Raw genomic sequence first — 25061 nt, forward strand, 5'->3', positions numbered from 1 at the left:
TTATTTCTGTCCCGCCCCCGAGCCGCGGCTCTTTCTGCGAGTGGGCGCACGGGCGAGCGGTTGTTCGCGTTGCGTGTCTTGGGTCTCCGAGGCCACCGAGAGGGAAGCGCGGGCGTCGGCGTCGGCGGGAGGCGAGCAGGCAGCGGCTGGCCGTGCCTCGGCAGCGCCCTGCGCGCAGCGGGCGGAGGCCCAGGCGGCGCGTGGCGGCGCTCGGCCTCGCGGCGGCGGCGGCATCGGCAGCTACCCAGCCGTTGGCGGCGAGTGCATCTGCGCCTGCGCGGCGGGCCCCGCGCCCCTCCTCCCCCTGGGCGCCCGCGGCGGCGTGTGAATGGCGGCCTCGGCAGCAGCGGCCTCGGCCTCGGCGGCGGCGGCGGCAGCCGCTTCGGGCAGTCCGGGCCCGGGTGAAGGCTCGGCGGGCGGCGAAAAACGTTCCCCTGCCGCGGCCGCGGCCTCGGCGTCGGCTTCCGCCTCGGCATCGTCGCCTGCGGGGGGCGGCGGCGAGGCGCTGGAGCTGCTGGAACACTGCGGCGTCTGCCGGGAGCGTCTGCGGCCTGAGAGGGAGCCGCGCTTGCTGCCCTGCCTGCACTCGGCCTGCAGCGCCTGCCTTGGGACCCCGGCGCCTTCCGTCGCCAACAGCTCGGGGGACAGCGGCGCGGCGGGGGACGGAGCCGGTGGGTACAGTCTGACCCCGCCCTCCACCCGGCAGCTTTCGATCCCGACCTGGCGCGCAGATGGGGAGTTTGTGCTTAGTGTGTGGCGGGTGAATCGGCTAGGCGAGAGGATAGGGTCCCGGAGAGTGCTCTGCCGGGCGCTGAGATGGGGCGTGTGCTTCAAGTTCGATGAAAGAAGGGTTTGTTTGGCTTCTGTTCTGGGAGGGCAGGTCCGGCCCAGCATGGGATGCCTGAGATGGAAACTGGGGTCCAGTGGGACGATGGGGTTATATATAGTCTGGATGTGATCATGGAATGGTTTCAATTCCTTTTATTCTCAGCAGTCGTGGATTGTCCTGTGTGCAAGCAGCAGTGCTTCTCCAAAGATATTGTGGAGAATTATTTTATGCGTGACAGTGGCAGCAAGGCTGCCGCTGACTCCCAGGATGCGAATCAGGTATGTTCCGTTCTAGCAACATTTAGGAGGCTTTGGGCCTTGGGGAGGGGTCATCAGCTCAGGGGCATGGTTATATTTCCAGTTTATTCTTCCTACACTGTGAGCATTTGGGCAAATTGTTCAGGCTAGGTAAAGGCACCACTTAACGTTTCTTGGATTGCAAATGCCAGCATTTCTGGTGGTTGTGTTTCCTGACTCTACCTTTGCCTGGCAGTGCTGCACTAGCTGTGAGGATAATGCCCCCGCCACCAGCTACTGTGTGGAGTGCTCTGAGCCACTGTGTGAGACATGTGTGGAGGCACACCAGCGGGTGAAGTACACCAAGGACCACACCGTGCGCTCCACTGGTACACAAGGCGGATGGAGGGGGGCCTGGGTTCCCCTTCTACATAAGTCTTCAGCTGCTTAAGTGGGTTGCAGATGGTGGATTTGTCCCAGGACCTTCACTAGGGGGCACTACCTGAAAGGCCTGGTGGCAGAACTCAAAATCAGAAGATTGGGGCTCTGGTATGCGGTCTTATGGTCCAGGTGGGGGAGGGGGAGAAAGGCCCCCGGTGCTGCGGAGGGCGGGGGGTGTGCACAGGAGACTGAAGAAGCTCACAGGGACCTACCTCATTGTGCCTCAGAGTGTACAGAGGGTTCAAGGAAGCTCATCAGGGGAGGCTCCCCGCTATCCCCCCTGTGCAGACAGGGAAATGCCTGTCTGTGGTGGAGGAACTGCCCTGTGCAGACAGGGAAATGCAGGGTATTTGGAGAGAGATGTGAGGGGCCTTCTTGACTTGGGGTTCCTTGGCACCTGCCTTAAGGCTCTGTAGGAGAAAGGCCCTCCAGCCACAGCGTCTTGACAAGCTGTGAGGGCTGGCCTTCGGGCCATTACTGCCAGTCGTTTTATCTTTGGGGTGTGGGTGTCTTAAAGCGCAGCTGGGTATTTCCAGACTTTCTGTGAATGCTGGCAGTGGTATGGCAACTGACTTGTTAGCTTTCTGAGTCTAGCCTGGTTTTTCATGTACAAGTTCTGAGTGGCCTTTTGGTAGTTACACTGGCAGCTTCAGCACAGAGGACAGTACTGGTGGGAAGATGAGGATGGCAGTGGTGGCTGTGCAGCATGAGGAGCGAGGAGGGACAGGCAGAGGATCCTGGATTTTAGGCAAAGGTCAGGGTGTAGGATGAAGTAACATTGAAGGAGCTGATGCCTGGTTTGTATCTCAGTATCGCATAACTCAGGCTGGGTTGGTATTGCCGGGATGTTTTTGGGATTGAGGAAGAAAGCGGAACAGACTCCCAAACAGCTTTCTAATGGTGACAGACACTGGGTGGGGAGGGGGTTGTAAATGTGGTATACTGGTCTTTGGGTGGTATAACAGTACCGGGACCTGTCGCCCCCAGGGGGCCTGACACCTTTTTGAGAGTCCTGGTCTGACACCTCATTTCTGCCAGCCTGAGGAGGCTCTGCAATGCCGCCTGAGGGCCTATGGCTTGTAAGGTACACGGCCTTCTCTGAGCAAAGAAGAGGGGAGGTCAGCAGGCATGGCTCCTGAGGAAGCTGCCTGAGTGGTGCCTCTAGGCCCTGATTCGCTTTCTGTCTGTGCCAGAAAGCAAATGTTCTTCGTGCCCGGGATGCCTCAGTAGCCAGAAAGCCCCCCTGCTGGACAGAGCCTGCTGTGAGTGGAAGAGAAAGGGAACCCAGTGGGGGGTTCGGAGGCGGAGGAACTCTTTTGAGTGTCCACCTGGAGAAGGTTCCAGTAGAGGGACCAGCAGCGGGGAGGTATCCTGTCAAAGGCCATCATCCTCACACTGCCAGAAGCTGGAGGGGGTGGTCTCTTGGTCAGGCTTGGGACAGGAAGCTTTGAGAGGAAGGGTCTGGGCTCTGGGGCCTGTGCTCTTCCTGGGCCCTGGTTGCAGGGCCCCTGGGTTTTCCCAGTAGGTAGCCCAGGGCTGCAGGACAGGCAGGAAGTTAGGCCCCGAGTTGGACATGCTGAGGTTGGGCTCCCTCCTTAAGATACCCATTTCCCAGGGCCAGCCAAGTCCCGAGATGGCGAGCGCACAGTGTACTGCAACGTTCACAAGCACGAGCCCCTCGTGTTGTTCTGTGAGAGCTGTGACACCCTCACCTGCCGGGACTGCCAGCTCAACGCCCACAAGGACCACCAGTGAGTCCTGCGATAGGGCCGGGGTGGGGGCTCTTCTGTGTCCAGCACCCAAGCCCATCTCTGTCTGCCCTTAGGTACCAATTCCTGGAGGACGCAGTGAGGAACCAGCGCAAGCTCCTGGCCTCTCTGGTGAAGCGGCTTGGGGATAAGCATGCCACCCTGCAGAAGAACACCAAGGAGGTTCGCAGCTCGTAAGTGGATACCAGGGCCAGGGGGTGTCCCCAGGTGAGGCCTGCCCAGCTCGTCCTGACCCAAACTGCCCCCCAGGATTCGCCAGGTGTCTGACGTGCAGAAGCGTGTGCAGGTAGATGTCAAGATGGCCATCCTGCAGATCATGAAGGAGCTGAACAAGCGGGGCCGTGTGCTGGTCAACGATGCCCAGGTGATCTGTGTGGGGGCAAGGGTCCTGGGCACTGGTCCCCTCTGCTGGTCACTGGCCCCATGTTTGGCGGGAGGGTCCTGTGGACTGGCTGCTGATATTCCCCTTTCCCCCTGCCCCTGCAGAAGGTGACTGAGGGGCAGCAGGAGCGCCTGGAGCGGCAGCACTGGACCATGACTAAGATCCAGAAGCACCAGGAACACATCCTGCGCTTCGCCTCCTGGGCCCTGGAGAGTGACAACAACACAGCCTTGTTGCTCTCCAAGAAGCTGGTGTGTGCTGGGGCAGCAGGCGGGGTGCAGGCAGGTGCCCCTAGTCCCCTGTGGTGGCCTCTCACTGCTGTGCTTACATGCGCCCCGCCCCCAGATTTACTTCCAGCTGCACCGTGCCCTCAAAATGATCGTGGACCCTGTGGAGCCACATGGCGAGATGAAGTTCCAGTGGGACCTCAATGCCTGGACCAAGAGCGCGGAGGCCTTTGGTTGGTCCTTGTCTGTCCCCGCGCTGCTCCTTGCCAGCACCTAGGCACTGTGCCTCATGTCTTTTCCTCCTTGCAGGCAAGATTGTGGCAGAGCGTCCTGGCCCCAACTCCACAGGCCCTACGCCCATGGCCCCCCCACGGGCTCCAGGGCCCCTGAGCAAGCAGGGCTCTGGCAGCAGCCAGGTGAGCAAGGGAGGGTCCTGGGTGGTGGGGGGATGGTGTGGTCCTCTGGGATGCCTGCCCACTGAGGCCCAACCTGCTTTGTCCACAGCCCATGGAAGTACAAGAAGGCTATGGCTTTGGGTCAGGTGAGTGGGTGTGCTGGTAGGTGGGAGACCCCAGAGCACTGGACCACCCCAGCCCACTGTCCCTTTTCTGTCTTTGAGCAGATGATCCCTATTCAAGTGCAGAACCCCACGTGTCAGGCGTGAAGCGGTGAGTGTGGCTGTTCTGGGACAGCGGGTGGATGTAGGGATAGGGGTGTTGACACCAAGCTGTATCCACAGGTCCCGCTCAGGTGAGGGTGAGGTGAGTGGCCTCATGCGCAAGGTGCCACGGGTGAGCCTGGAGCGCTTGGATCTTGACCTCACGGCTGACAGCCAGCCACCAGTCTTCAAGGTCTTCCCAGGCAGCACCACAGAGGACTACAACCTGATCGTCATTGAGCGCGGGGCTGCGGCCGCTGCTGCCGGACAGCCAGGGACTGCGGCCCCTGGGGCCGCTGGTACCCAGCCTCTGCCTGGCATGGCCATTGTCAAGGTAAGCTTGCCCCCAAGGGATCACAGCTGGGAAATGACTACTGTTTAGGCCTGCACCATGCTGAACACCTATCATTTTTCTTTTAGGAGGAAGAGACAGAGGCTGCTATTGGAGCCCCATCTGCTGCCACTGAGGGCCCCGAGACCAAGCCTGTGCTGATGGCCTTGGCGGAGGGCCCTGGTGCTGAGGGCCCACGCCTGGCCTCACCCAGTGGCAGCACCAGCTCAGGCCTGGAGGTGGTGGCTCCAGAGGGCACCTCAGCCCCGGCTGGTGGCCCAGGTGCCCTGGATGACAGTGCCACCATCTGCCGCGTCTGTCAGAAGCCAGGCGACCTGGTCATGTGCAACCAGTGCGAATTCTGCTTCCACCTGGACTGCCACCTGCCCACTCTGCAAGATGTGCCAGGGTGCGGGGCTGTGGGCACTGGGGTAATGGGCTGGCCAGGGTGGGGGCAGCTCCTTATTCTTTGTCCCATCTAGGGAGGAGTGGAGCTGCTCACTCTGCCATGTGCTACCTGATCTGAAGGAGGAGGATGGCAACCCGAGCCTGGACACTGGTGACAGCACTGGAGTGGTGGCCAAGCTGTCACCAGCCAACCAGCAGGTGAGGGTGGGACTTTTCCCTTGATGGTTCAGCAGCTCTATGCCCCATCCCCACTAACGTTCTCCATACTGCGTTCCTCTATAGAAGTGTGAGCGTGTCCTGCTGGCCTTGTTCTGCCATGAGCCTTGCCGGCCCCTGCACCAGCTGGCCACCGACTCGAGCTTCTCCCTGGTGAGTCCTCGGACTTGTGGGGAGTTCCGGGCAGGACTGGGCACCCTGCCTCACCTTCTACCTGTGGCCTTTTACTGTAGGATCAGCCTGGTGGCACCTTGGACCTTACCCTGATCCGGGCCCGCCTCCAGGAGAAGTTGTCACCCCCCTACAGCTCCCCCCAGGAGTTTGCCCAGGATGTGGGCCGAATGTTCAAGCAGTTCAACAAGCTGACAGAGGTGAGCCTCTGGAGAAGGGCAAGGTGGGGGATGGCTGGGGGGAGGGGAGGGGAAGGGGAAGGGCTGGGAGGGCCGGAACCCACCCTGCCATGCCATCCATCTTTCTCAGGACAAGGCGGACGTGCAGTCCATTATTGGCCTGCAGCGCTTCTTCGAGACGCGCATGAACGAGGCCTTCGGGGACACAAAGTTCTCTGCTGTGCTGGTGGAGCCCCCGCCCCTGAGCCTGCCTGGTTCTGGCCTGAGTGCCCAGGAGTTGTCCAGTGGCTCTGGTGATGGCCCCTGAAGCTGGTCCCCCTGCGCCAGCTCAGCCTATCGGTCCTGCAGCCCTGCCCATCCCCCTCCGGTGGCCTGGCTCCCACTCCTTGGTACCCCATTCCCCAGCCCTTCACAATATGGTTTTTACTTCTGTGGATTTAATAAAAACTTCACAAGTTCCTCAGCCTTGGTTGGTGGGGGCAGTGTTCTGGGGCTTGGTGTCTTTCTGCAGCTATCTCACCAAGCCCTGGGGGGCCCTGCAGGGGTAGGGCGTCCCTCCTGGACTCCCTGATGGCGTGAGTCTCAGCTGAATGGGAGGGGTGCTCTGTGGGTAGGCAGGGGGAAGCCTGTTACCTGCTTAGTGGTGGCCCCTTTTCCCGAACACCTCCTGGACTTGGCACGACTAGATGATGCACTAGTGAGCTGGGTGGGCTGAGGCTGCAGAATTCTACCCTAGTATTGGGAGCCTGCTGTCCTGGGAGTGATAGTGCAGTGTTGAGGCAGGGTGCTGGAGCCCGGGAAGGGCTGCTGCAACTGGACCCAGAGCCCCAAGTGTGAACATGGGTGGGCTTGGCCTGTGTACCCGCCACACCCCAAGTAATCTGGCACTTGTCCTCTTGACAGCCATGCCCTGAGTGATTCAGGCCCCAAGAGACCTATGTGTGAGGCCAGTCACAGGCCCAGGAATAAGTGTCCAATATCTTTTATTACAGACAGGGTAAAGTGAAAGTGGGTGTCACTGGCCTGGGGTGGCATGGGGCAGTCAGTCCCTCCGCAGGTTCTTGAGCCGTTCCTCCAGGTCCGCATCTGCGTCCACAAGGGCTGAGGCCGAGGCTGCAGCCTCTGCCTTCTTCCCACTGGCAGCCACACTCAGTGAGCCTCCAGTGGATGGGAGGTCTGTAGAGAGGGGGGGGTTAGAGCCCCTTGTGGGAGACAGTGTTGGGAGGGAAAACCGAGCCCAAGCTGTGGACACTCACTTGACAGCTCGTCCGTCAGGCTCAGTCCCAGCTCATCCAGGACCTGGGACACAACTGCGTCACTAGAGGAGAAAAGACAGAAACTGAGGGTTAAGCACAAGTGGGGCAGTACCCACTCCCACCCCTACTGGTGTCCGTACCTCTCCTCTTCATCTTCTTCGTCGCCCATGGCATCGTCAATGGCATCATTCATCATCTCCTCTTTCATGTCCATTATCTCTGCCTGCCGCTCAAACTCCATCATGATTTTCTGGATCTGGGGCAGCTTGAGCTATGGGAGGAGGGGTGTGTGTGTGTGCGTGCGCGCGAGAGAGCCTGGTGCCTGAAGGGTATTGGGAGGAGGGGCCCAGGGCAGGAACAGGCTTACCTACCTGTCTGTTCATGGTGCCCATGGCCTTGGTGACACCCTTCATGGCTTGTGCCATGGAGTTGTTGGACTTGAGCGTCTGAATCTTGAGGGACACAGCCTGGATGTTGGCCCGCATCAACACAAACTTGCGCACGTAGCGCCGTGTGCGCACCAGATCCTTGGCCATGATGCGCACGGCATCCTGAGGAGACGGGACAGGTGGCAGGCAGAGGCCCTGTGGCTAACTAACCCCAGCAGCCACTGCTCCCTCCTTCCAGCCTGGTCCACAGGCTCCTCTGTGAGCTCACATGCTGGGAGGGAGGCTGGGCCACTCAGTCACTGTTCACTGTCTTGGCCATCTCGCCTGGCAGTTGCAAGCCTGCCCAAAGCCAGCTTTTTACTTCTTCCCCAAACCTCTTCCTTGCCTTGCCCATCCCAGAAAACGCACCTCCTCAACCCAGCTGCTCAGGCCCAAACTGTCACCCATCAGGCTTTGCTCACTCCTGGTTCAAGCAGGCTGTCTCCTCATGGCCCAAAGGTCCGAGTACCCCAGGCCCTTTGGCTCAGCTTCTACTGTGGCCCGTGCTTCTGAGTGGTCTGAGCTCACCCATCACTTCATCTCACACTTGCTGCCTGGATCTTCACAGGCACGCTGCATTACTCATGGTTCAGCTCTGATCACTTCCTGGGAAGCCCTTTTTCTCAAAGCACCTATCTGTTGGTGTCCTGTCCCACTTGCTGCAGTCACAGCAGTGCCTGGCCCTGTGTCCCAGCTCATGCCCAAACGAACTCACCATCTGGCCCTGCTTGGCCATCTTCTTGATGTCTGCAATGATTTTCTTCTCCTGGGTCTCCAGCTTCTGTCGTTCACGGTCTAACTCTCTCATGGCCCGGTTCAGGGCCCGTTGGTTCTGCCGCAGTAGCTCCTCCGGTGTCTTCCGGCGCCCAAACAACAGGTCCATGGTAGCAGGACCCCGCTGGGGGGCCTGGGACAAGGGCAATCCCTAGCTGCAGGATGGCAAGAGGCCCAGAAAGGTGGCCAGAGGCAGAGTCAGGGTCACAGGGTGTATTGGGGAGGGATAAGGGAGCCAGCAGGGAGAGGAGTTGGGGATGGAAGACCAAAACAGTGCGGCCTGAAATATCCGGGTAGCCCCAGGAACAGGAATGGTAACAGGCAAACCTGAAAGTCATCCACCACAGCGTACCCACACCAGCCCCATCTCCATCACAGAGCCCCAACAGAGGCTCGAGGTTTCAGTCTCCCTCTCCAGACAGGGAGGTGAGGTCCTGTTGTCTCTGATGTAATGAGACTGGAGGTGGATGTGTGTGGGTGCACTGGGGGCATTTGGGACCCTGAGAGACAAGGGTAAGGCAGTTGTGGGGGCTTGTGATGGCAGGGCAGGGTAAGTGGAGGCCCTCGGTGCCAAGTTGACAGCATATGGATGTTATTCGTACCGGGAGGTCCTTGAATGCTGAGGGAACCTGGTTTTGGAGAATACGGTTGGGGGCGGTCGGAGACCCCTGTATCCCAGAGGATGGTATGGATGTTGGGGCGCCCTGTAAACCCAGGCCAGGTCCTGGAGTCTTCGGGGACCCCTGAACATCGAGGACGGGATGGTGGGCATTGGGGCGCTCTGCACATCCAGGACAGAGTCTCGCGGTGTTAGGGGTCCTGCGCTCCAAAAGCAAGGCGGCGTAGGGCGCCCCGATGGTGAGGCCAGGGTCCTCGACGCCTGGGCGAAGAGGCCCTCGTACTTGGCCGCCCACGAGCCGCCCTCGGACCCAAGGCCCAGCAGGGGCCACTCACCGGAGCTGGGACAGGGACCCGCTTCCGCTTCCGGGCCTCTCGTTCGGATCTCGGGCGCGCCCACCGACAGCCCCTCCGTTCTATCGCCTCCGCCGTCGCCGTTTCCGGATTAAACGACCTGACGTCACACACCCCGCCCGCACCCGGAATGCTGGGAGGCGGTAAGAACGCGCGTGCGCACGCGCCCTGGAGCAGGCCGGCGTGCACGCGCATGCGCACTACCTCCCGTTTCTCCGTGTCAGGCCTGAGGGTGTGTCACACGTTTGTGTCCCGCCTCAGGAAGCCGGGCCACACCCGAAGTCCCGGTGCCCGCGGGGTTGGTGCACCTTCCGACACCTTCCCCCAAGCCACCCCAGAGGTCTTGCATTCCATCACGTCACACACTAGAGGGCTCAGCTCATCCGAGGGCCCCTGAAGTCTCCCTGATGTTTTTGGACCTCAGGCACCTGGTAGCACCAGGCAGGGTCCTCCCCTGTGGGTCCACCACGGCAGGAGGGGTCTGAGGTGGACATGGCGCACTTTCCCCTAAGCTAATCTGCCGGCCAGATAGCCTGTGGTTACTGGATCCCACCCCTGCCTCATCCCAAAGTGGGAATCGTCCCACACAGCCCAAGGCTTGGGGCTTGATCGCCCCACTGCCCCCGGTAATGGACATCCTGCTGAGCGGTACCCCAATGCCACCTGAGACCACACACCTCCCAGCACTCTTGTCCAAGGAGCCCTGCTGGACATCAGCTGCCCCTCCCAGTCCACAGAAGGAAGAGGCGGAGACCATGCAGTAACATTCCCCTTTAATAGCCTGGAGGAACCTCCAGTGGTGGAGGGATGGGGTGGCAGGGCCCAGGCCACCCAGTCCCCTTGGCTACCCACCCCAGAGCCCAGAGTGGGGGGTTGGACGGCACCCAGCGGGGGGCTAGACAAGCCAATTCATTTCCCATCGCTGAGCAGGTCGGGGGAAGACAGAACCGACCTTAATCACACGGTGGTTAAAAAAAAAAAATAATAACTAGGAGTGGGTGGTAGAGAGAGGAGGCAAGGCCAGGGCACAGGATCTCCCCCCACTTGCTGCCCCATGCTCCCCACCTGTGGGCCCCAATAAATATTTGCAGGGGATGCCGGGGCTGTTGGCCCTGGCAGGGGTGGGTACGCGCCAACCCTATTTCAGGCAGCGCTCGAAGTAGGTGGAGCCGATGTAACCACCTCGCATGGAGCGCTGCACATTCTGCTCAAACAGCCGCCGGTTGTTCTGCAGGACCTCAGCGGCCTCCTTGTTCAGTGGGTCTTCGGGGTTGGGCTCCTGTGGCCAGTATGGGCAGGGGTCAACATGCCCAAGGGGCAGACAACCAACCTCCCCAAAGCCTACCCATCCAGCCCTACTCACCAAGAAGAGATACTGCAGGCCATAAATTATGGAGTTTATCGTAAGGACTGGCTTCCAGTCCTCTCTGTGGACAGAGAGCATCAGGTTCAGGGACTGGTGAGTGTGTGGCTGCCACACGCCCTGCTGGAACTGGTCATGTCAGGCCCATGGTGTGGGACAGTGCGGATGTGAGAGGCTAGGGGGAGGGTGCAGAGTAGGCCAGGCCAGGGAGAAAGCCAAGGTCTAGCCATGAGGAAGAAAACATGGAGATGAAGAGATAGAGGGACACAGACCACAGGAGGAGGGAAGGGCCACTGGTTCAGTGCAAAGCAATGAGGGGGGCCTGATAGGGCTGGGTAGAGCAGTGGAGGGCCAGCGCCCTCACCTGAGGATGTTGAGGCAGACGTTGCCCTCGAGGTCAATGTTGGGATGATAGACCATCGTCTCACACTTCACCTTGGGGGGGTCATGCGGGTAACCCTGGCCCACCTGGCTCCAGGAAAAGAGAGGGGGAAGTGGATAGGTACCCAGGCAGTGCTTGGTTGGGGCTTCATCTGTTGCCTCCTCAGCCCAGGGAGCCATCCCTACCCACCTGGAACTCACCTTAAAACTGAACACAAACTTCCCACTCTTGTAGAAGCCCTGTGAGGAAAGAGAAAAAGGTGTTAGGGCCCCATCCTGCAGGGCCTGACAGGTGAACCAGGTCTCCCTACTTGGGAACCAGCCCCTGGACTGTGCCTGGGTGTCCAGCTGAGTGTATCCTCACCTCATCAGGACAGATAACCAGCTTGAAGTTGAGGAGATCGTCGGGATCTGAAAAGCTGATGTCACACGTTTTGGGCAGGTTTAGCTCGTTTATGTCTGGATTTGCACAGCAGAGAAAGGGAACAAAGAGGGAAGAGTGAGAGAGGAGCGTGCTCAGAACAGGTACAGGTGCCAGCAGAGCCCCTATGGCTTCATCCAAGACTCCCAGGGCTGTCCTGGGCTGTGCCCCACATCCCCAACTCTCTCCTTGCTCTTTCTGCTCCCCAGTCTCCAAGCAGGATCTTCTGGGTCCAAAACAACACCCCAAATATGCATCTTCAGTTGTGGCTGTGCCCTAGCTCTCGGCCCAGAATAAACTCTAGACTCTTCTGAATACACCGCTCCCAAGTGGCCCCCAAGAGTCTCTGATAACCCCAAACCCCAGGATACCCAGCCATGACCTCCAACTTTCTAGTGGACCCTGCTTGTCCCCACCTGTCCACCCAAACTCAAGCACCCTGGCACCTCCATACTCTAAATCATCCCCTCACCAGTCCCAGGTCTCCAGCATCTCTCCTCTGCCTGTCATCCCAAACCCATGTTCCTATCTGACCCCCAGACCTGTGAGTCCCCAGCCTCACTCTCCCTGGCACCCACTATCCCTCCCTCCTCTACCTGTCACCCCAAACCCCAAATTGCCATATGATGACCCCCAGTCCGTCTCTACCCCATCTGACTCCCAGATTCCCAGTGACTCCAGCATAATATACGAAATCCTCTCCCACTCTTATCCCCAATCGGTGGCTCCCACTATCCCCATCTCCTTTGCTTGTCATTCAGGTTCCTGTTTGACCCCCCCCCGACTCTCAGTCCCCCGCCCCCTACCACCCCCCCCCACCGCCTGACCCTCAGATTCCCGGTCCCCAATACCAGACGCCTGCCTGGCTTTCCAACTATCCTAACTGCCCCATCCTGTGCCCCGCTTCTCTGATCCCTTTTACCCCGGTGACTGCATTACCCCACGCGATTCCCCCATCACCCCACCTCAGGGCCTGACCACCGACCCCCCACATCCATGGCCTCCAATCTGACATCGCTGACCCTGGGGGGAACATTATCCAACTCCTCGTTCCCTCATAACCCGACCCCAGGCTCTGACCCCCGACCCCTACCCTTCTGGATCCGCAGCTGCGCCGCCGACGCCTTCTTGCTGCTGCCCTTGGTGCCGCCCGCCGACTCCTCCTCCTTCTTCTGCTGCTTCAGCGAGAACAGCTTGATCATCCTGCCGCCGCCGCCGCCGCCGCCGCCGCCGCCGCGGGGCCCGGGACCCCGGCCACACGGCCGCCCGCCGCTGCCCGCGCCACTCGGACCCGCCGCCGCGGCCTTCTCCGCTGCTGCCGCGGCCCGTCCGGCCTGCCGCGCCGCTCCGCGCCCACCGCGCGTCCCGCGTCGGCTCCCGTAGTCCAGCTCCGGCCTGCCCCGGCGCCTCGGGCTCGCTCGGCGGTGCTCGAGCAGACTCGGCTCTCCTCCGAACTGTTCGGCCCCGCCCCCACCCGGCCGCTCCCTCCGCCTCCTCGCCCGCTCAGGTCTCGGGCCCAGCTGCGTCTGCGGCTGCGGGCTGTCTGGGACGCGCCGCCGGCTCGCTCACTCGCTCCTTCGCGAAGGGGTTGCGGCAAGGGGTGGAAGGAGGCGGAGGCGGTGTATAGGAGTCTCGGCAGCAGCGGCTTTGGCGCGGAAGTCCGCAACTGCCTCGGGCGCCCTACCACTTCGGCTATTTCCGCCGCCTTCCCGCTTCGGCTCTTCGAGCCCGGCCTGCCCTGTGCGCCTGCGCAACCACCGCCGCCGTCCCCGCCTCACGTTGCTCAGCGATGGGGCATAGGGTTCGGGCTTTTTCGGCTGGGCTCGAGTATTTTCGCTTGTCTAGGCGTCTCGTGGTCACTTCCGGAGACGCTCGCGGATACAGGCCAGGGGCGGTGTCGCCGCCATCTTTAAGTGGGGCAGATGCGGGCTGCTTCGCTCGCTCTCGGCCCATTCCCACTTGCACTAGTGCGGACCGCGGCGGGGGTGGGTCAAATGGGGTTTTTTCCCGGAGGTCACAGACAGGGGCATGGTGATCGCTGCGGGCCAGATCCCAGGGCGAGGCCAGGGGAGTTTCCCAGCGAGTGCGGAGTCTAGTACCCTCGTGTTCTATCTTAAATCCAATCAAAGAACCCGCTCGGGGAGATTCTAGTCGAGGTAAACTAACAAAATGTATTGTGCCAGAGTGGTCAGCACCCTGGAGGGTAATGCGGGTGGACACTCGGGTGGGGGTCGTTCTCGGCGCCTGTCATGAGCTCCGGCGGGGGCGCAGGAGGAACTTAAGCCGCCTGCAGGGGCGCTGTGGGCGGGGCCAGCCTCCCCTCAATCACAGCTCAGCCTGTCCCAAGGGTTCTGCAACTTCCGGCTGTCACCGCGGAAACCGTGAGGTGGGTCAGGATTGGCGTCACGAGGGTTGGCCAGCACCCGGGTGGACCAGTGGGGGCAGCCAGGGCTCTGCAGCTCAGCCCTTCCGGGTCCGAAGGCGGCTTCCGCGGCACGTTCCCGTCTGTCTCTGAAACAACTTGCCGTCCCCTCCCGGAGTATTGTGGGAGACATGGTCCCGGCGGTCCAGTTGGGGCCACGCTACGGTCGGCCAAGTTCCTCTCGGCCGCCTGCCCTGGCCCAGGCCCGTGGCCCTCACCTTGGCCCCATCCCCCATCCTCACCTCAAGGAGTCGCCTCCACCTCATCGCACCTTGGTCTGACGTCTATCCCGGTCCCAGCCTCCGCGGAGGCTCTGCCGTGAGTGTCGGTCACCCTTAGCGTCCTTGGTCTCCGTGGACTGATCCCAGCTGTATTTCTGTAATCGCTCCCCCTTTCGGCCCTTCCATTCTCAATGCCACCAACCCAGATGCCCCCTTCAACCCCCTGGTTGTACCAGCCTCACACTCCCAGCATCGTTTCTTGACTCCCGTGACAACTGAGTGCTGGAGGGGAGCCAGGGGCTAAGGATGGGGGCTCAAACCTCAAACAGCTCAGGTTTGGGGCTAATTGCAACCGTCCCAGCGTTCTCAAGGTTCAGACATAGTTGGTCCTGAGACTCAGAGGTCCCCTCCAGACTCGAGCTCTCCCTTTAACCCTTCCTCTCTGTTGTTCTTAGCTGTTCTGCTCTTGATTATTTTCATAAACGCTATTTCCACATTAGGGTTGATGACCATCACGCTGTTTCCAGCCAAAGTTTCAAGGGGGAAGTTTCTATTGGCCAACCTGACCCAGGTGTTCATCCTCAGGCCAGTTGCTGAGGCCCATCAGCTGATGGCCCATCTGGGGATAGGATATTGGTTCCCTGGAGAAGTGACACTGGACTAGGCAAAGCTAGACTTCTGTGGTCTCTAACATCGTGGCTTCCCCACGGTGCAGTGGGACTCAACCATGCCAGCTATGCGAGGCCCTTGGGTCGGGCATGGCCAGACTGAAGTAGAGGGGCGGGTTGGAAGTGGTGCATCTGTGTGTTCCTTCTCACCCTCATAGCCACCCAAGTGGTCGCGGGGCACAGGTGGTTTGGGTGTCAAGAATTCCTGTAGGCCATGGGCCTGCAGCCTTTTGGGAGGCACAGGGCTTGCCACGTGTAAAGGCCCTGAGGGAAGCTGGCGTCAGAGCCCTGCAGGGAGGAGGCAAAACGTGACGGGCAAGGAGTGAGGTGTTAGGCTAGCCTCTGGGAACTGACGCTGGGAAGATAGTGTCCATTTTTTAAAGGAGGGGCAGGAACCGGCAGGGAGGCTGAGTGCTGTGGACCTCCAGGCTGGAGATGGGTGGCTGGGATCAGAGCAGTGCTTCGGAGTGGACAGAAGTGGACAGATTTGGAAAGCTGGGGTTGGGGTGAGAATAACTGGGTTTATATTGCATGGGGAGGCTGGGCTTGGGAGAATGAGGTAAAGTCCTGAAAGAATGTGGATTTCCAGATAAATCCTTCCAGCCTTTACACCTAAGAAATGTCTTCCTAGGTTTCAAGTTTTACAAACACACATCCTAGGCCGGCTGTGGCCTGCTGTGCACGTTTGCTACTTATACTGCATGTGATAATCTTGGCTGGCTGGGGAGAACTGGGCCAGTCCAGGTCCACGCCTGGCAGCTGGCTTGATGTGGATGTGTGAGTCGAAGGCATCTTGGGCAAACAGTACAAGAGCCATGGTATAGGGGGCACCCCGCTAGGACAGACAAGGACAGCTGCTGCTAGGAGCCACCTCTGCAGGGGGACATGGCTCTCCTAGGGTTGCAGTGGAAGTGGTGGATGGGTGGGGTGGCAGGGGGACCCACGCAGGTGGGGAGGCACTGTGTGTGTGAAGACCCAGACCCAGGGTTCCTTCTACTGTTTATTGAGCACCTACTGGGGGGGTCAGGCCCTAGGTGGACCTGCTTCTATGTATGCGATCGCAGGCACAGCAACCCTGTGAGGTAGGTGTTCTGTCCTGCTAATCCCACGCACAGCATGGAGGTGGATGCAGACGGGGTGCACTGACCACTGGCTACTCCATGCTGTGGACGCGCTGGTGCTGGATGAGCTTGGTGCTCTGGTGGAAGCGACGGCCACAGTCCTGGCAAGCGAAAGGCTTCTCACGCCGGTGGGTGCGCAGGTGTTGCGTGAGCGTGGGTCGCTGGCGGAAGGCCTTGCCGCACTCGGGGCACGCGTAGGGGCGCTCGCCTGTGTGGATGCGCCGGTGCTGCGTGAGGTTGGCGTGCTGCCGGAAACTCTGGCCGCACTCCGGGCAGGTGAAGGGCCGCTCGCCGGTGTGGATGCGCTGGTGCTCCGTGAGCCGCGAGACCTGTGTAAAGCCCAGCCCACACTCGCTGCAGTGGTAGGGCTTCTCCCCGGTGTGTGTCCGCTGGTGGCGCGTGAGCTTGAGACGCTGGCTGAAGCGCTGGCCGCAGTCGGGGCAGGCAAAGGGCTTCTCGCCCGTGTGCACGCGCAGGTGCTGCGTGAGCGTAGGCCGCTGGCGGAAGGCCTTGCCGCACTCCGCGCAGGCGAAGGGCCGCTCGCCCGTATGGATGCGCCGGTGCTGTGTAAGGTTGGAGCGCTGACGGAAGCTCTGGCCGCACTCGTTGCAGGCGAAGGGCCGCTCGCCGCTGTGCACGCGCCGGTGCTGCAGCAGCACCGAGCGGCGGCCGAAGCGCTCACCACATTCCACGCAGCCGAAGGATTTGTCCCCCGTGTGCACGGCCTGGTGCTCCAGCAGCACGGCGCGCCGCGCGAAGCTCTCGCGGCACTCACTGCACGGGAAGGGGCCTGGTGGCTCGGGCACACTGGGAGGCGCGGGGGGCCCAGCACCTGGGCCAGGAGGGTCGCCGTGGACGCGCTGGTGCTGCAGCAAGTTGGAGCGCTGCCGGAAGCTCTGGCCGCATTCAGCGCAGTGGAAAGGCTGCTCGCCCGTGTGCACGCGCCTGTGCTCCTCCAGGCGCGCGCTGCGCACGAAGCCCTGGCCGCATTCGTCGCACACAAAGGGCCGCTCCTCTGTGTGAGTGAGCTGGTGGCGCAGCAGGTGCGAGCTGCGGCTGAAGCTGCGGCCGCACTCGCCACACACGAACGGTCGTTCTCCCGTGTGTATTTTCTGGTGCCGCAGCAGGTTACTACGTTGGCTGAACACCTTCCCACACACGTCGCAACGGCCACCTCGCACTGCCCCGGCGCCTGTGCTCGGGCGGCCCCGGCCCCGGCCCCGTCCCCGGCTCCTACCCCTGGGGGTGTGCCAGCGGGCAGTGGCCAGTATGTGGCCCATGCCTTGGCAGGGATCCTCGTCCATGGGGTCCTGCTCACCTCCCGGGTCGCTGGGGAGCACGAGCGCATGTGAGAAGCCACCTTCTCGGGAGGGTGACCGGAGTTGACCCGTGAGGCTGGACACACCGAGGTTCCAGGGGATGTGTAGGTGGGGGTTCATAGTGCCTGAGCCAGCAGAGACACTGTCCATCTGGAGCGCAAAGCCTGCATTGCACAAGGGGATCCACTCCTTCATGACAGAATCCACTGTGCCCAGACCACTCCAGCCCTGGGAGAAGTGAGAACTAGAGGGACCTGAAACTGACCAAGGAGGTGACAGAGCATGAAGAGGGAGACTGAGAAGCTGGGGACAAGCTTTCCAAGTCTGACTTAAGTTTGCAAAAATCGCCATCCTGGAAGGGCTGTAGTGCAAAGGTGGGGCAGGTGGCCCTTGTACTATCCAGGTGGGTGAGGATGGTTTCCACAAATGCAAGGAAGTGGGTGGGTTTGATGTGCCTTGCTTGATGCCCATGAAACCAAGGGACATGAATCCATGAATCCAAGGGACAGAGGGTGCAGGCAGGCTGTGGGATGTGGGAGTAGGGCCCAGCATTCAAGGAAACATGGACATGGGTGCCGTGGCACATCCATGGCACGTGGATCCCTCAGCCTGCATGAGAGCAAATGTATAGGTGTCTGTGGAGAAGAAGAGCGGGCCCCAGCCGTGCCCTGAGCACTCCAGCATGAGATGCTGGGTGACAGATGAGGAGTGAGCAAGGGCAAGTGAGAAGCAGGGACCAGAGAATGGAAAGCCCAGGGGGAAGTTAAATCAAGGAGACTGAGAGAGTAGCAAGGGCTTTTCTGGGTGACAGAAAATCCCCACCGTCCAAAGTCAGATATATGATACTGCATCAAAGGAAATAACTTGTGCTCAGCAGAAACAACTTGCGAGTCAGAAAATGAACTGAGAAACTCTCCAGAGGCAAAGAGCTAATGAACTTTTTAAGAGTTCAATTAACCAACAAGACCAACAACCTGACAAATGTGGACAAAGGATGCGAACAGGAGAAAAAAAGTCACTAACACGTAAATCCCATAAAACATCCTTCACTCCCTCCAAATAAGAAAACTGCATTAGAGGTGTAGTCATCTACCATTTTCACACCCGCTGTAGGAACCCAAGCATTTGTGTGCATTGCTGGTGAACAGAAATGGGAAGCCAGTGTGGCAAAAGACATCAAAATGGGAGTTTCCCACACTTTGATCCAGCAATTCTTTTAGGTACTTCTTGAACGGTTGTGTTCCCGTCTGTATGAAATGACCTGTGTTCGAGGTTTCTCACTTCAGCACTGAAAAGTAACTCAAATGTACGTCAGTGGGAGCCTGAATGTACACAGTGGGGCTCTACGCAGCTGTCCAAAGACGAGGTCACTTGCATAAAAAATGTCAGGTGTGGAGTAGGGTGAAGAGTAAGCACCCATTTATGTTCTAAAGAAGGGAAATAAGTATGCATCTGAATTTGTGTTTGCTGTTCTATGCACAGAATCTTTCTGGAAGGACACATGAGCCGGTCATGTTGGTTGTTGGGGAGCAGGACCATGTGACCCAGGCAGGGGAGGGGCATTTCACTGTGTACTCCCTCGTGCACTCTGAATTTTCTAACGTGAGTGCATTAGCTATTCAAAATAGTCTCATGATGAAAACACAGAAAGTGTTCAGTTCAGGGGTAAGGGGAGGAGGCAGGAGCCCTGTGGGGGGGGGCTACAGTGCCAGAGGGGAACCTGTGTTTGAAGATACAGCAGTGCAGCCTGAGGAAGGAGTGGGGCTGCAAAGGAACCCAGCAGAGAGCCTTGCAGTGGTAGTATGATGGGTGGCGGTGTGGCTGAAGAAAGCCGAGACGGGCTGTGAACTGAGAGAAGCAGCTCCAAACTTGAGGGGGTGACCAGCCAAATGGGAGGAGGGGCACATGCCAGATCCTACTCTCTGCTCTGACACAGAGCATAAGAAGGGACAGCTGATGAAGTTCGGGGGTGAGCTGTGGAGGCCCAGGGACTGAAGCGGGAGGTTGAGGGTATAGGCTGGGTCGGCCCAGGGCACCCACAGACCTGAATACAAATAAGCTGTCTGCTTTCGGTGGGGCTGCAGAGGCATTCCCACTGAATGGCCTGGGGCCCAGGTGATCCTTCCACTTTAGGGTTTTGATGGGCCCTGTGGCAGCCCCTCACTTAGGATAATGCTTAGGGTGGGGACAAACAGGCTCCTAGAGCTGTGATGGGCAGTGCCTCCAGTAGGAGAACGCACAGCCGAGCTCACCACCCAGTCTGGGAAGGACACAACTATTTCCAAGGCCTCAAAGGAGGGACCAGCATCCAGGAATAAAGGACATTATGAAAAAAGAATGGTAACAACCATGGCATGTATTTAAATTTGTTCCATCCTGAAACAACAGTAAACACCACAATAAACTTCCTTTTTCTTTTTAAAGCCATAAAATCCACAAAGATGAAGAGAAGAGGAAAGGGAACAAACCCCTGACCTTTTCTACTCTAGAAAGCAGATGGGTAAGTGGTGACTGTAGCAGACTGGAGAAGGGGAATACTAAATCAGCAGTGGGGAAAATTGAAAAAAAAAAAAATCAACCTGTTTTATTCCAAAGAAGACTAGAAAAGTTTAGGAGTTGGAGGCACCAGGTACCGCTGGCTGTGCAGGGCAGGGCTCCTGTACACGACAGCCCTGGGCTCTGTCTGCACAGGATTCTGGGCAAGTGGTGAGCTCTGCTGTAGACCTGATTCCTGGCAAATGGCTGGGTTGTAAGTGGGAGACAATACTGAAGAAGTTGAAGAATTAAGTGAAGTCATACTGTGTGCTGAGACACCAGTCTCTCTTCTGGGATGCTGGCAAGAGGCTGCAAGTATCTTCTTGGAGGACTCAAGAAAGCCCTGAAGATGCTCAGAGCAAGGGGTGCCCCCAAACGGCCCAGCCAGATTGCCCTACAGACCCTTCAGTGGCATCCACTAACACTCCACCCTTCCCCTCACATCACTCAAGATACGGGTCTCCTTGGGGAATGGCCCCCCCATATCCTTCCCAGCCCCACACCCACCTGCTCAGAGCCACCAGATTTGTGGTCCCCTTTCTTACACATAAGCAGACAGCTTGGAACAGAGACCACATTACAAAACAAGTTACTGCTGTTCCCAGAGAAATAAGAAAAGGTGTTATAACAGTAAGAACAATAAGAAGCGGCCATAAAAACATGAATGTTCAAGGAATGAACACTCTTGGAAATCAAAACTATGCTAGCAGCTATGGCAATCTCAACGGAAGGTCTGGAAGATATAACTGGAGAAATTTTCTGGAAAACACGAAAGGGATGGAAGACGGGAGTGAAAAGATAAGAACATTAGAGGACCTGCTCCAGAGGCCGACAGCCAAGGAACAGGCATTCCAGAAACAAGAACAAAACAATGGAAAAGGAAGCCCAAGAATCAGTTCTAGCCAGTTTCCCACAACTGAGATGTGGTTTTCAAATGGAAAGGGCTCTCCAATAACGAGATAAAAAAGATCGAGACTGCCACGTTAATAAAAATAATTCTTCATCCAGCTAAACTTCAGTCTAATGTTGAGTGTTAGACACATGCATTATGCCCCACACCCGAGTTTATGGGAAGGTCAACCAGAACAAGGGAATAAACCAAGAAAGGGGTCCAGGGAGCAGGGAGTCCAGGAGCCTGGATGATGGCTGACCTAGGGCCGAGTGGCTGAAGTAGACAGCACGGGCCTCTGGCCTGAGATGCTGCATGACTGGGCAGAATCCTATTGTCCTGCCCACCCTCTCTCTCTACTAACTTGCTCTCCCTGCAATTCCCAACCCTCCCTGCCCCGCCACCCTGTCAGTGGGATGTGAGCCGTGTCTCAGGATCAGCCGGGATACCAGGGCTGGGAGACATGGGTATGGGGAACAGAGGTCCCTCTCTTAGGAGATTTTACTATGTGGGAAGCCGCAGTGGGAGGAGTATGAGGCCAGTGGAGGGCTTGGCTTTTGAGGGCAGGACAGTGAAGCAGGTTGATGTTGCAGGGAACACTCCAGGTAATAGGGCAGCAGGGCTACATAGGAGTGGGGCACGTGGATGTGCTACTGCCCACACGGAGGGCACAGCCCTACTGTGCCCCGTCTTACTCACCTGGGGAGAAGATGCCCCCAGCCTCCTCTTGCCACAGGGCCTCAGGGTGTTCTCTCCATGAAGGCCCCTCAGGTTCAGTCTCGCTGCGGGGAGAGGCCTGATCCAGTGCCATCCCACAACCCTGAAACCACAGTGGTCACGGCTCGTCTGTGCCCTACTAGGCCCAGGGGGGTACCTACCCGATCCCCACCCATGGTGGCTCCTGGGGCTGGGAGCGAGACACAACCTGTGCAGGGCTCACCTGGGCCTTCTTAGGCAGGAGAGTGGAAGTGGCCTCCTGGGGGTTGGCTAGAGGCCCAGAATCCAGAAACTCTGGAGAGGAAGGGTGGGGTCAGTCGGCCCAAGGCCATCTCCACCCCTCTGCCCTCCTCAGTGGTGTGCCGATGCTGGGATCAGGTGGGGTGAGAGTTGGGGGCAGGCTTGGGGCTGGGCACAGCAGGGTAGCTCTAAGGGCCCAGCTCAGGGGTGGAGTAAAGCAGGATTAGGGAGGCTCAGGTCTGTACCCTGTACTCTTGCATAAAACGGGGGCTGATAGCCAGGGAGGGCAGGAGAGGGGCACTGCACAACGGTCCACATAGGGATGGTGGAGAGTGTGGGCGGTCAGCTGTGGCACCTGCCTGACGTGTATGAGTGGGGTGTGCCCCACCAGCACTTTGGGGTCCTCCCTCAGCTGCACCCACCCATGCTCCTCAGTGACTGGCAGATAACCCCCCCCGATCTTCTCAGGGAGTGAACCCCACATGCCTCTCACACATGGAAACCCAGTCCACACATGGGAACAGTCTGGTCCATGTCAGGGGGGTGTGGGAACACAGCTGTGACAGTCAGGCTCGGCATGGGAGGGACAGTGACAGCCACTGGCTGGGTGGGATGTGGGGGCCACCAGTACATGGGAATGGTTCCATCTAGCAAGTGACTGGCCCTGTGAGCTTCAGGCCAGGCTTCTATGGTCCATCCAGTTAGGCCTTGGGTCCTGCCCACTTTGCCTGCCCTCACCTGGGTCCTCTGTAACCTCGGGCTCCTCTTTCACCTGAAGGCTCAGCAGTGACTTCTGTGTGTCCCCAAGAGGTGTCTCAGGCCCAGGTTCTGTAGTCCGAGGCTTGGTTTGAGGGTGGGGCTGGAAGTTGAGGGGCTCCATCTTCTCTGATAGCACCTCCTGACCCTGCACCTGGACTGTGACCTGGGGAGGTACCCCATCTCGATCAGTGGCCCAGGCAGGGCACTGGGCCAGGCATTCACCCCACTGTGGAACTCCAGGGGTCCTGACTGACTAGGTCCTCCAAGGACCCACTTCCCCTGGGGACTGAGCAGGTAGTGAGGGACCACATGTGGCTGCTCTCCTGCGGTTGACACCCACGGCTGCCCAGTAACCTCCCTCTCTCCCCACTGCATCCCTTCCATGACTCCAGGTGATGTAGGAATGGGCCAGCATTGCTGGAGCCATCTACTTTTGTGACCACTTCCAAACTACAAGAGACAGGCGTCTAGCAGAACATGGCACCCCCGAGGGTAAGGCAGAGCTGGGCATGTTCCAGCCCTGACCCTGGCCCAGGGCCCCTGACTCACCCATCTGCGGGGACCTCCCGGCTCCCGACGCAGCCCCTCGACCAGGGCTGCAGCCTCCTCAGGGCTGCCTGGCCGCTGCCCCCGCACGCGGGCTTGGATCTCTGGGGGCAGGGTGCCCAGGAACTGCTCCAGCACCAGCAGCTCCAGCATCTGCTCCTTGGTGTGCACCTCAGGCTGCAGCCACTGGCGGCACAGCTCGCGCAGCCGGGCCAGGGCCTCATGGGGACCTGCCACCTCCTCGTAGCGGAAGTGCCAGAAACACTGGCGTGCAGCCTCCGGGCCAGGATCCCACAGGGTGGCCTCCTCCTCCTCAGAGTCCTCCAGCTTCACCACGACAGGCCTCTTGTCCTCTGGGGGTACGTGTCCTGGGGAGCCCAATGCTGCAGGCCTCATTGGAACTACGGGGGCTGGGCTCTGAGGCTAGTGTCTACCTCTGGGGGAGGAACAGGTTGCTGCAGTGAGGACAGTGGCACGGAATGGTTATTGAGTGCCTACTGTGTGCTGTGCTGTTCTATCCTCAGACCTGCCCCGAGTGGAGGGCAAATGAGAGGCAGTCACATGCCAGGGACCTGTGGGGCTGGTACACCCTCCATGAGCCACCTGTTCCTGATTGCTCTAGCTCAGCCTGCAGAGTCTCTGGTAGCTCCCGCTCCAAAAACTTCTTAGGGCCAGAAGTCTCTTCCTCTCCCCTGAATCCTGCCCTTCTACACGCACGTCATCCCTGCCCTGCAGCTCTCCCCGACAAGTAAAGAGCATCCACAACAGCCACCACTACTATCCCCCCCATGTTAGCCCATCATTGCACCATCCACTCTCCCACCCAGTCTCAAACCATCCCCTGCCATCTTGGTTCCTTCCACAGGGAAGCCTACCGTCACCTCCCCACCCCCCGACTGTGCAAGCCCCCAGTAGCATCCCCCCCAAATTCAGCCCTATCCTGAGCCCAACTTGTCACACCGTGCAATGCCCCATCGTATCCTGTTTCCTGATTTAGGTGGAGCTAGGAGGTGACGGGGGAGTTCCCAGAGGACCTACAAAGGTCCTGAGACCAAGGGAGCGGGAGTCTGTGAGCTAGGTCGAAGATTCTGATCTCGCCTATTTGCCACGAATCCCTGGCAGGTCGCTGTGCCTCTGTGAACCTTAGTTTCATCATCTGCAAATGGGGACGCCCCTCCGGAGGTTGCTTCTGCAGCTGCGGGTAAGGCACGGGCTTTGTGAGGGAATCTGAGTTTATTAAGGGGATGCATTCGATTTTGAGGGCCGCCTGGTCCCGTGAGCCAAACCTCTGATCCTCAAGGTTCCAGTTCGACCTGCAACTGGCAGAAAGTCAGGCTATCGCCCAGCTGGCCGGCCCCTGCGGAGGTTCCTGAATTACATTTACCAAAAGTCTTAGAGGGGAATTTCCGCTTTAGGGAGTTCCCCCCGCAGGTCCTGGTGCCGCCATGGCAACCGGGGGCGGGGCTCCCAAAGCCTGTCGCCAGGCAATGCTCAGTGACTGATGGGCCTCAGGCGACAGGGCCAAGCCCGCCTGGAGGGAGTGCCCAGGTCCCAGCTCCACACTCCCAGTCCCGCAAGGCAGCCGGAATCCACGAGTCGGCAGCCGCCACCCGGGTCCCCGCCCAAACCTTTCCAGGAGAGGTCCCCGCCCTCACCTCCGCGCTCAGCGGGCCGCTCCCCCGCACTCCTGCGCATGCGCACTCGCCGACTTCCCCTCCCCGGCCGGACTGTGTCTCCCAGAATGCTTTACGCACCAGCGCAAGCGCCTCCTTGCCCTTCCCCCACCCTCGCCTCTGTTCCACCCTCCTCCCCGTTCCCCGGGGGTTGCGTTGTTCCCAACGATCGAGTCACACTCCCGGACGCCTCTTCCCGCGGTCCCCGCCTCAGATCCAGGCGTCCGGGCCCCCGTAGACGTACGCAAGCTTCTCAGGGGACAACGGACAGCAGCACCTCCTTCCCAACGGCGCATGCCTCCCACCACCTTTCCCTCAATTCTCTCGGGGCTTTCCAGGGATTAGCAGGGTTCTGCACCAATCACGGACCTCGCTAGGACGCTGTCAGCCTGGGTCTCCATGGCAACCCCCTGGCGAAGAGGACGCACCTTCTCCACCGCCTGTCCAGACCGCACAATGAAGCGGCTCCGCCGGGTGCTTTCTGGGAGGTGTAGTTAGCCGGGTCCCCA

At 59.4% G+C, this 25061-nt stretch overlaps 4 protein-coding genes across 17 annotated transcripts; 1 reads left to right on the forward strand and 3 right to left on the reverse strand.

Moving 5' to 3' along the window:
* Nucleotides 1–279: 279 nt before the first annotated feature.
* On the forward strand, nucleotides 280–6312 carry TRIM28 (tripartite motif containing 28). 4 transcript variants are annotated; one of them, XM_033127655.1, is made up of 18 exons: nucleotides 280–671; nucleotides 992–1107; nucleotides 1322–1454; nucleotides 2700–2768; nucleotides 3122–3257; nucleotides 3332–3448; nucleotides 3525–3639; nucleotides 3762–3908; nucleotides 4003–4117; nucleotides 4194–4300; nucleotides 4389–4425; nucleotides 4507–4552; nucleotides 4624–4876; nucleotides 4963–5282; nucleotides 5356–5479; nucleotides 5564–5650; nucleotides 5731–5868; nucleotides 5978–6312. In XM_033127655.1, the coding sequence occupies exons 1-18, from the start codon at nucleotides 329–331 to the stop codon at nucleotides 6152–6154; spliced, it is 2580 nt and encodes an 859-aa protein (XP_032983546.1). In that variant the 5' UTR covers nucleotides 280–328; the 3' UTR covers nucleotides 6155–6312. The 4 variants fall into 4 exon arrangements, with proteins under 4 accessions (XP_032983546.1, XP_032983547.1, XP_032983549.1 ...); XM_033127656.1 differs by having other exon boundaries at nucleotides 995–1107; XM_033127658.1 differs by lacking the exon at nucleotides 2700–2768 and having other exon boundaries at nucleotides 283–671.
* A 500-nt stretch (nucleotides 6313–6812) lies between these two features.
* CHMP2A (charged multivesicular body protein 2A) lies at nucleotides 6813–9398 on the reverse strand. 2 transcript variants are annotated; one of them, XM_033127798.1, is made up of 6 exons: nucleotides 9260–9398; nucleotides 8247–8438; nucleotides 7475–7654; nucleotides 7244–7374; nucleotides 7104–7165; nucleotides 6813–7023 (listed from the first exon to the last, which is right to left on the reverse strand). In XM_033127798.1, exons 2-6 carry the CDS (start codon nucleotides 8412–8414, stop codon nucleotides 6890–6892), a joined length of 675 nt encoding a protein of 224 aa, XP_032983689.1. In that variant the 5' UTR covers nucleotides 8415–8438; nucleotides 9260–9398; the 3' UTR covers nucleotides 6813–6889. The 2 variants fall into 2 exon arrangements, with proteins under 2 accessions (XP_032983689.1, XP_032983691.1); XM_033127800.1 differs by having other exon boundaries at nucleotides 6816–7023; nucleotides 8247–8460.
* A 635-nt stretch (nucleotides 9399–10033) lies between these two features.
* On the reverse strand, nucleotides 10034–13151 carry UBE2M (ubiquitin conjugating enzyme E2 M). Its single transcript, XM_033127806.1, has 6 exons — nucleotides 12536–13151; nucleotides 11386–11480; nucleotides 11223–11261; nucleotides 11005–11108; nucleotides 10641–10704; nucleotides 10034–10556 (listed from the first exon to the last, which is right to left on the reverse strand). Exons 1-6 carry the CDS (start codon nucleotides 12642–12644, stop codon nucleotides 10416–10418), a joined length of 552 nt encoding a protein of 183 aa, XP_032983697.1. The 5' UTR covers nucleotides 12645–13151; the 3' UTR covers nucleotides 10034–10415.
* Nucleotides 13152–13336: 185 nt separating this feature from the next.
* MZF1 (myeloid zinc finger 1) lies at nucleotides 13337–25052 on the reverse strand. Of its 10 annotated transcripts, none has more exons than XM_033127668.1 (6): nucleotides 24922–25052; nucleotides 22883–23315; nucleotides 22313–22496; nucleotides 21558–21628; nucleotides 21317–21437; nucleotides 13337–17453 (listed from the first exon to the last, which is right to left on the reverse strand). In XM_033127668.1, the coding sequence occupies exons 2-6, from the start codon at nucleotides 23273–23275 to the stop codon at nucleotides 15907–15909; spliced, it is 2316 nt and encodes a 771-aa protein (XP_032983559.1). In that variant the 5' UTR covers nucleotides 23276–23315; nucleotides 24922–25052; the 3' UTR covers nucleotides 13337–15906. The 10 variants fall into 10 exon arrangements, with proteins under 10 accessions (XP_032983559.1, XP_032983555.1, XP_032983563.1 ...); XM_033127664.1 differs by having other exon boundaries at nucleotides 22883–24192; XM_033127672.1 differs by having other exon boundaries at nucleotides 22883–23334; nucleotides 24922–25016.
* Nucleotides 25053–25061: the final 9 nt, after the last annotated feature.

Source organism: Rhinolophus ferrumequinum, chromosome 15, assembly GCF_004115265.2.
Source record: "Rhinolophus ferrumequinum isolate MPI-CBG mRhiFer1 chromosome 15, mRhiFer1_v1.p, whole genome shotgun sequence".
Classification (NCBI taxonomy): domain Eukaryota; kingdom Metazoa; phylum Chordata; class Mammalia; order Chiroptera; family Rhinolophidae; genus Rhinolophus; species Rhinolophus ferrumequinum.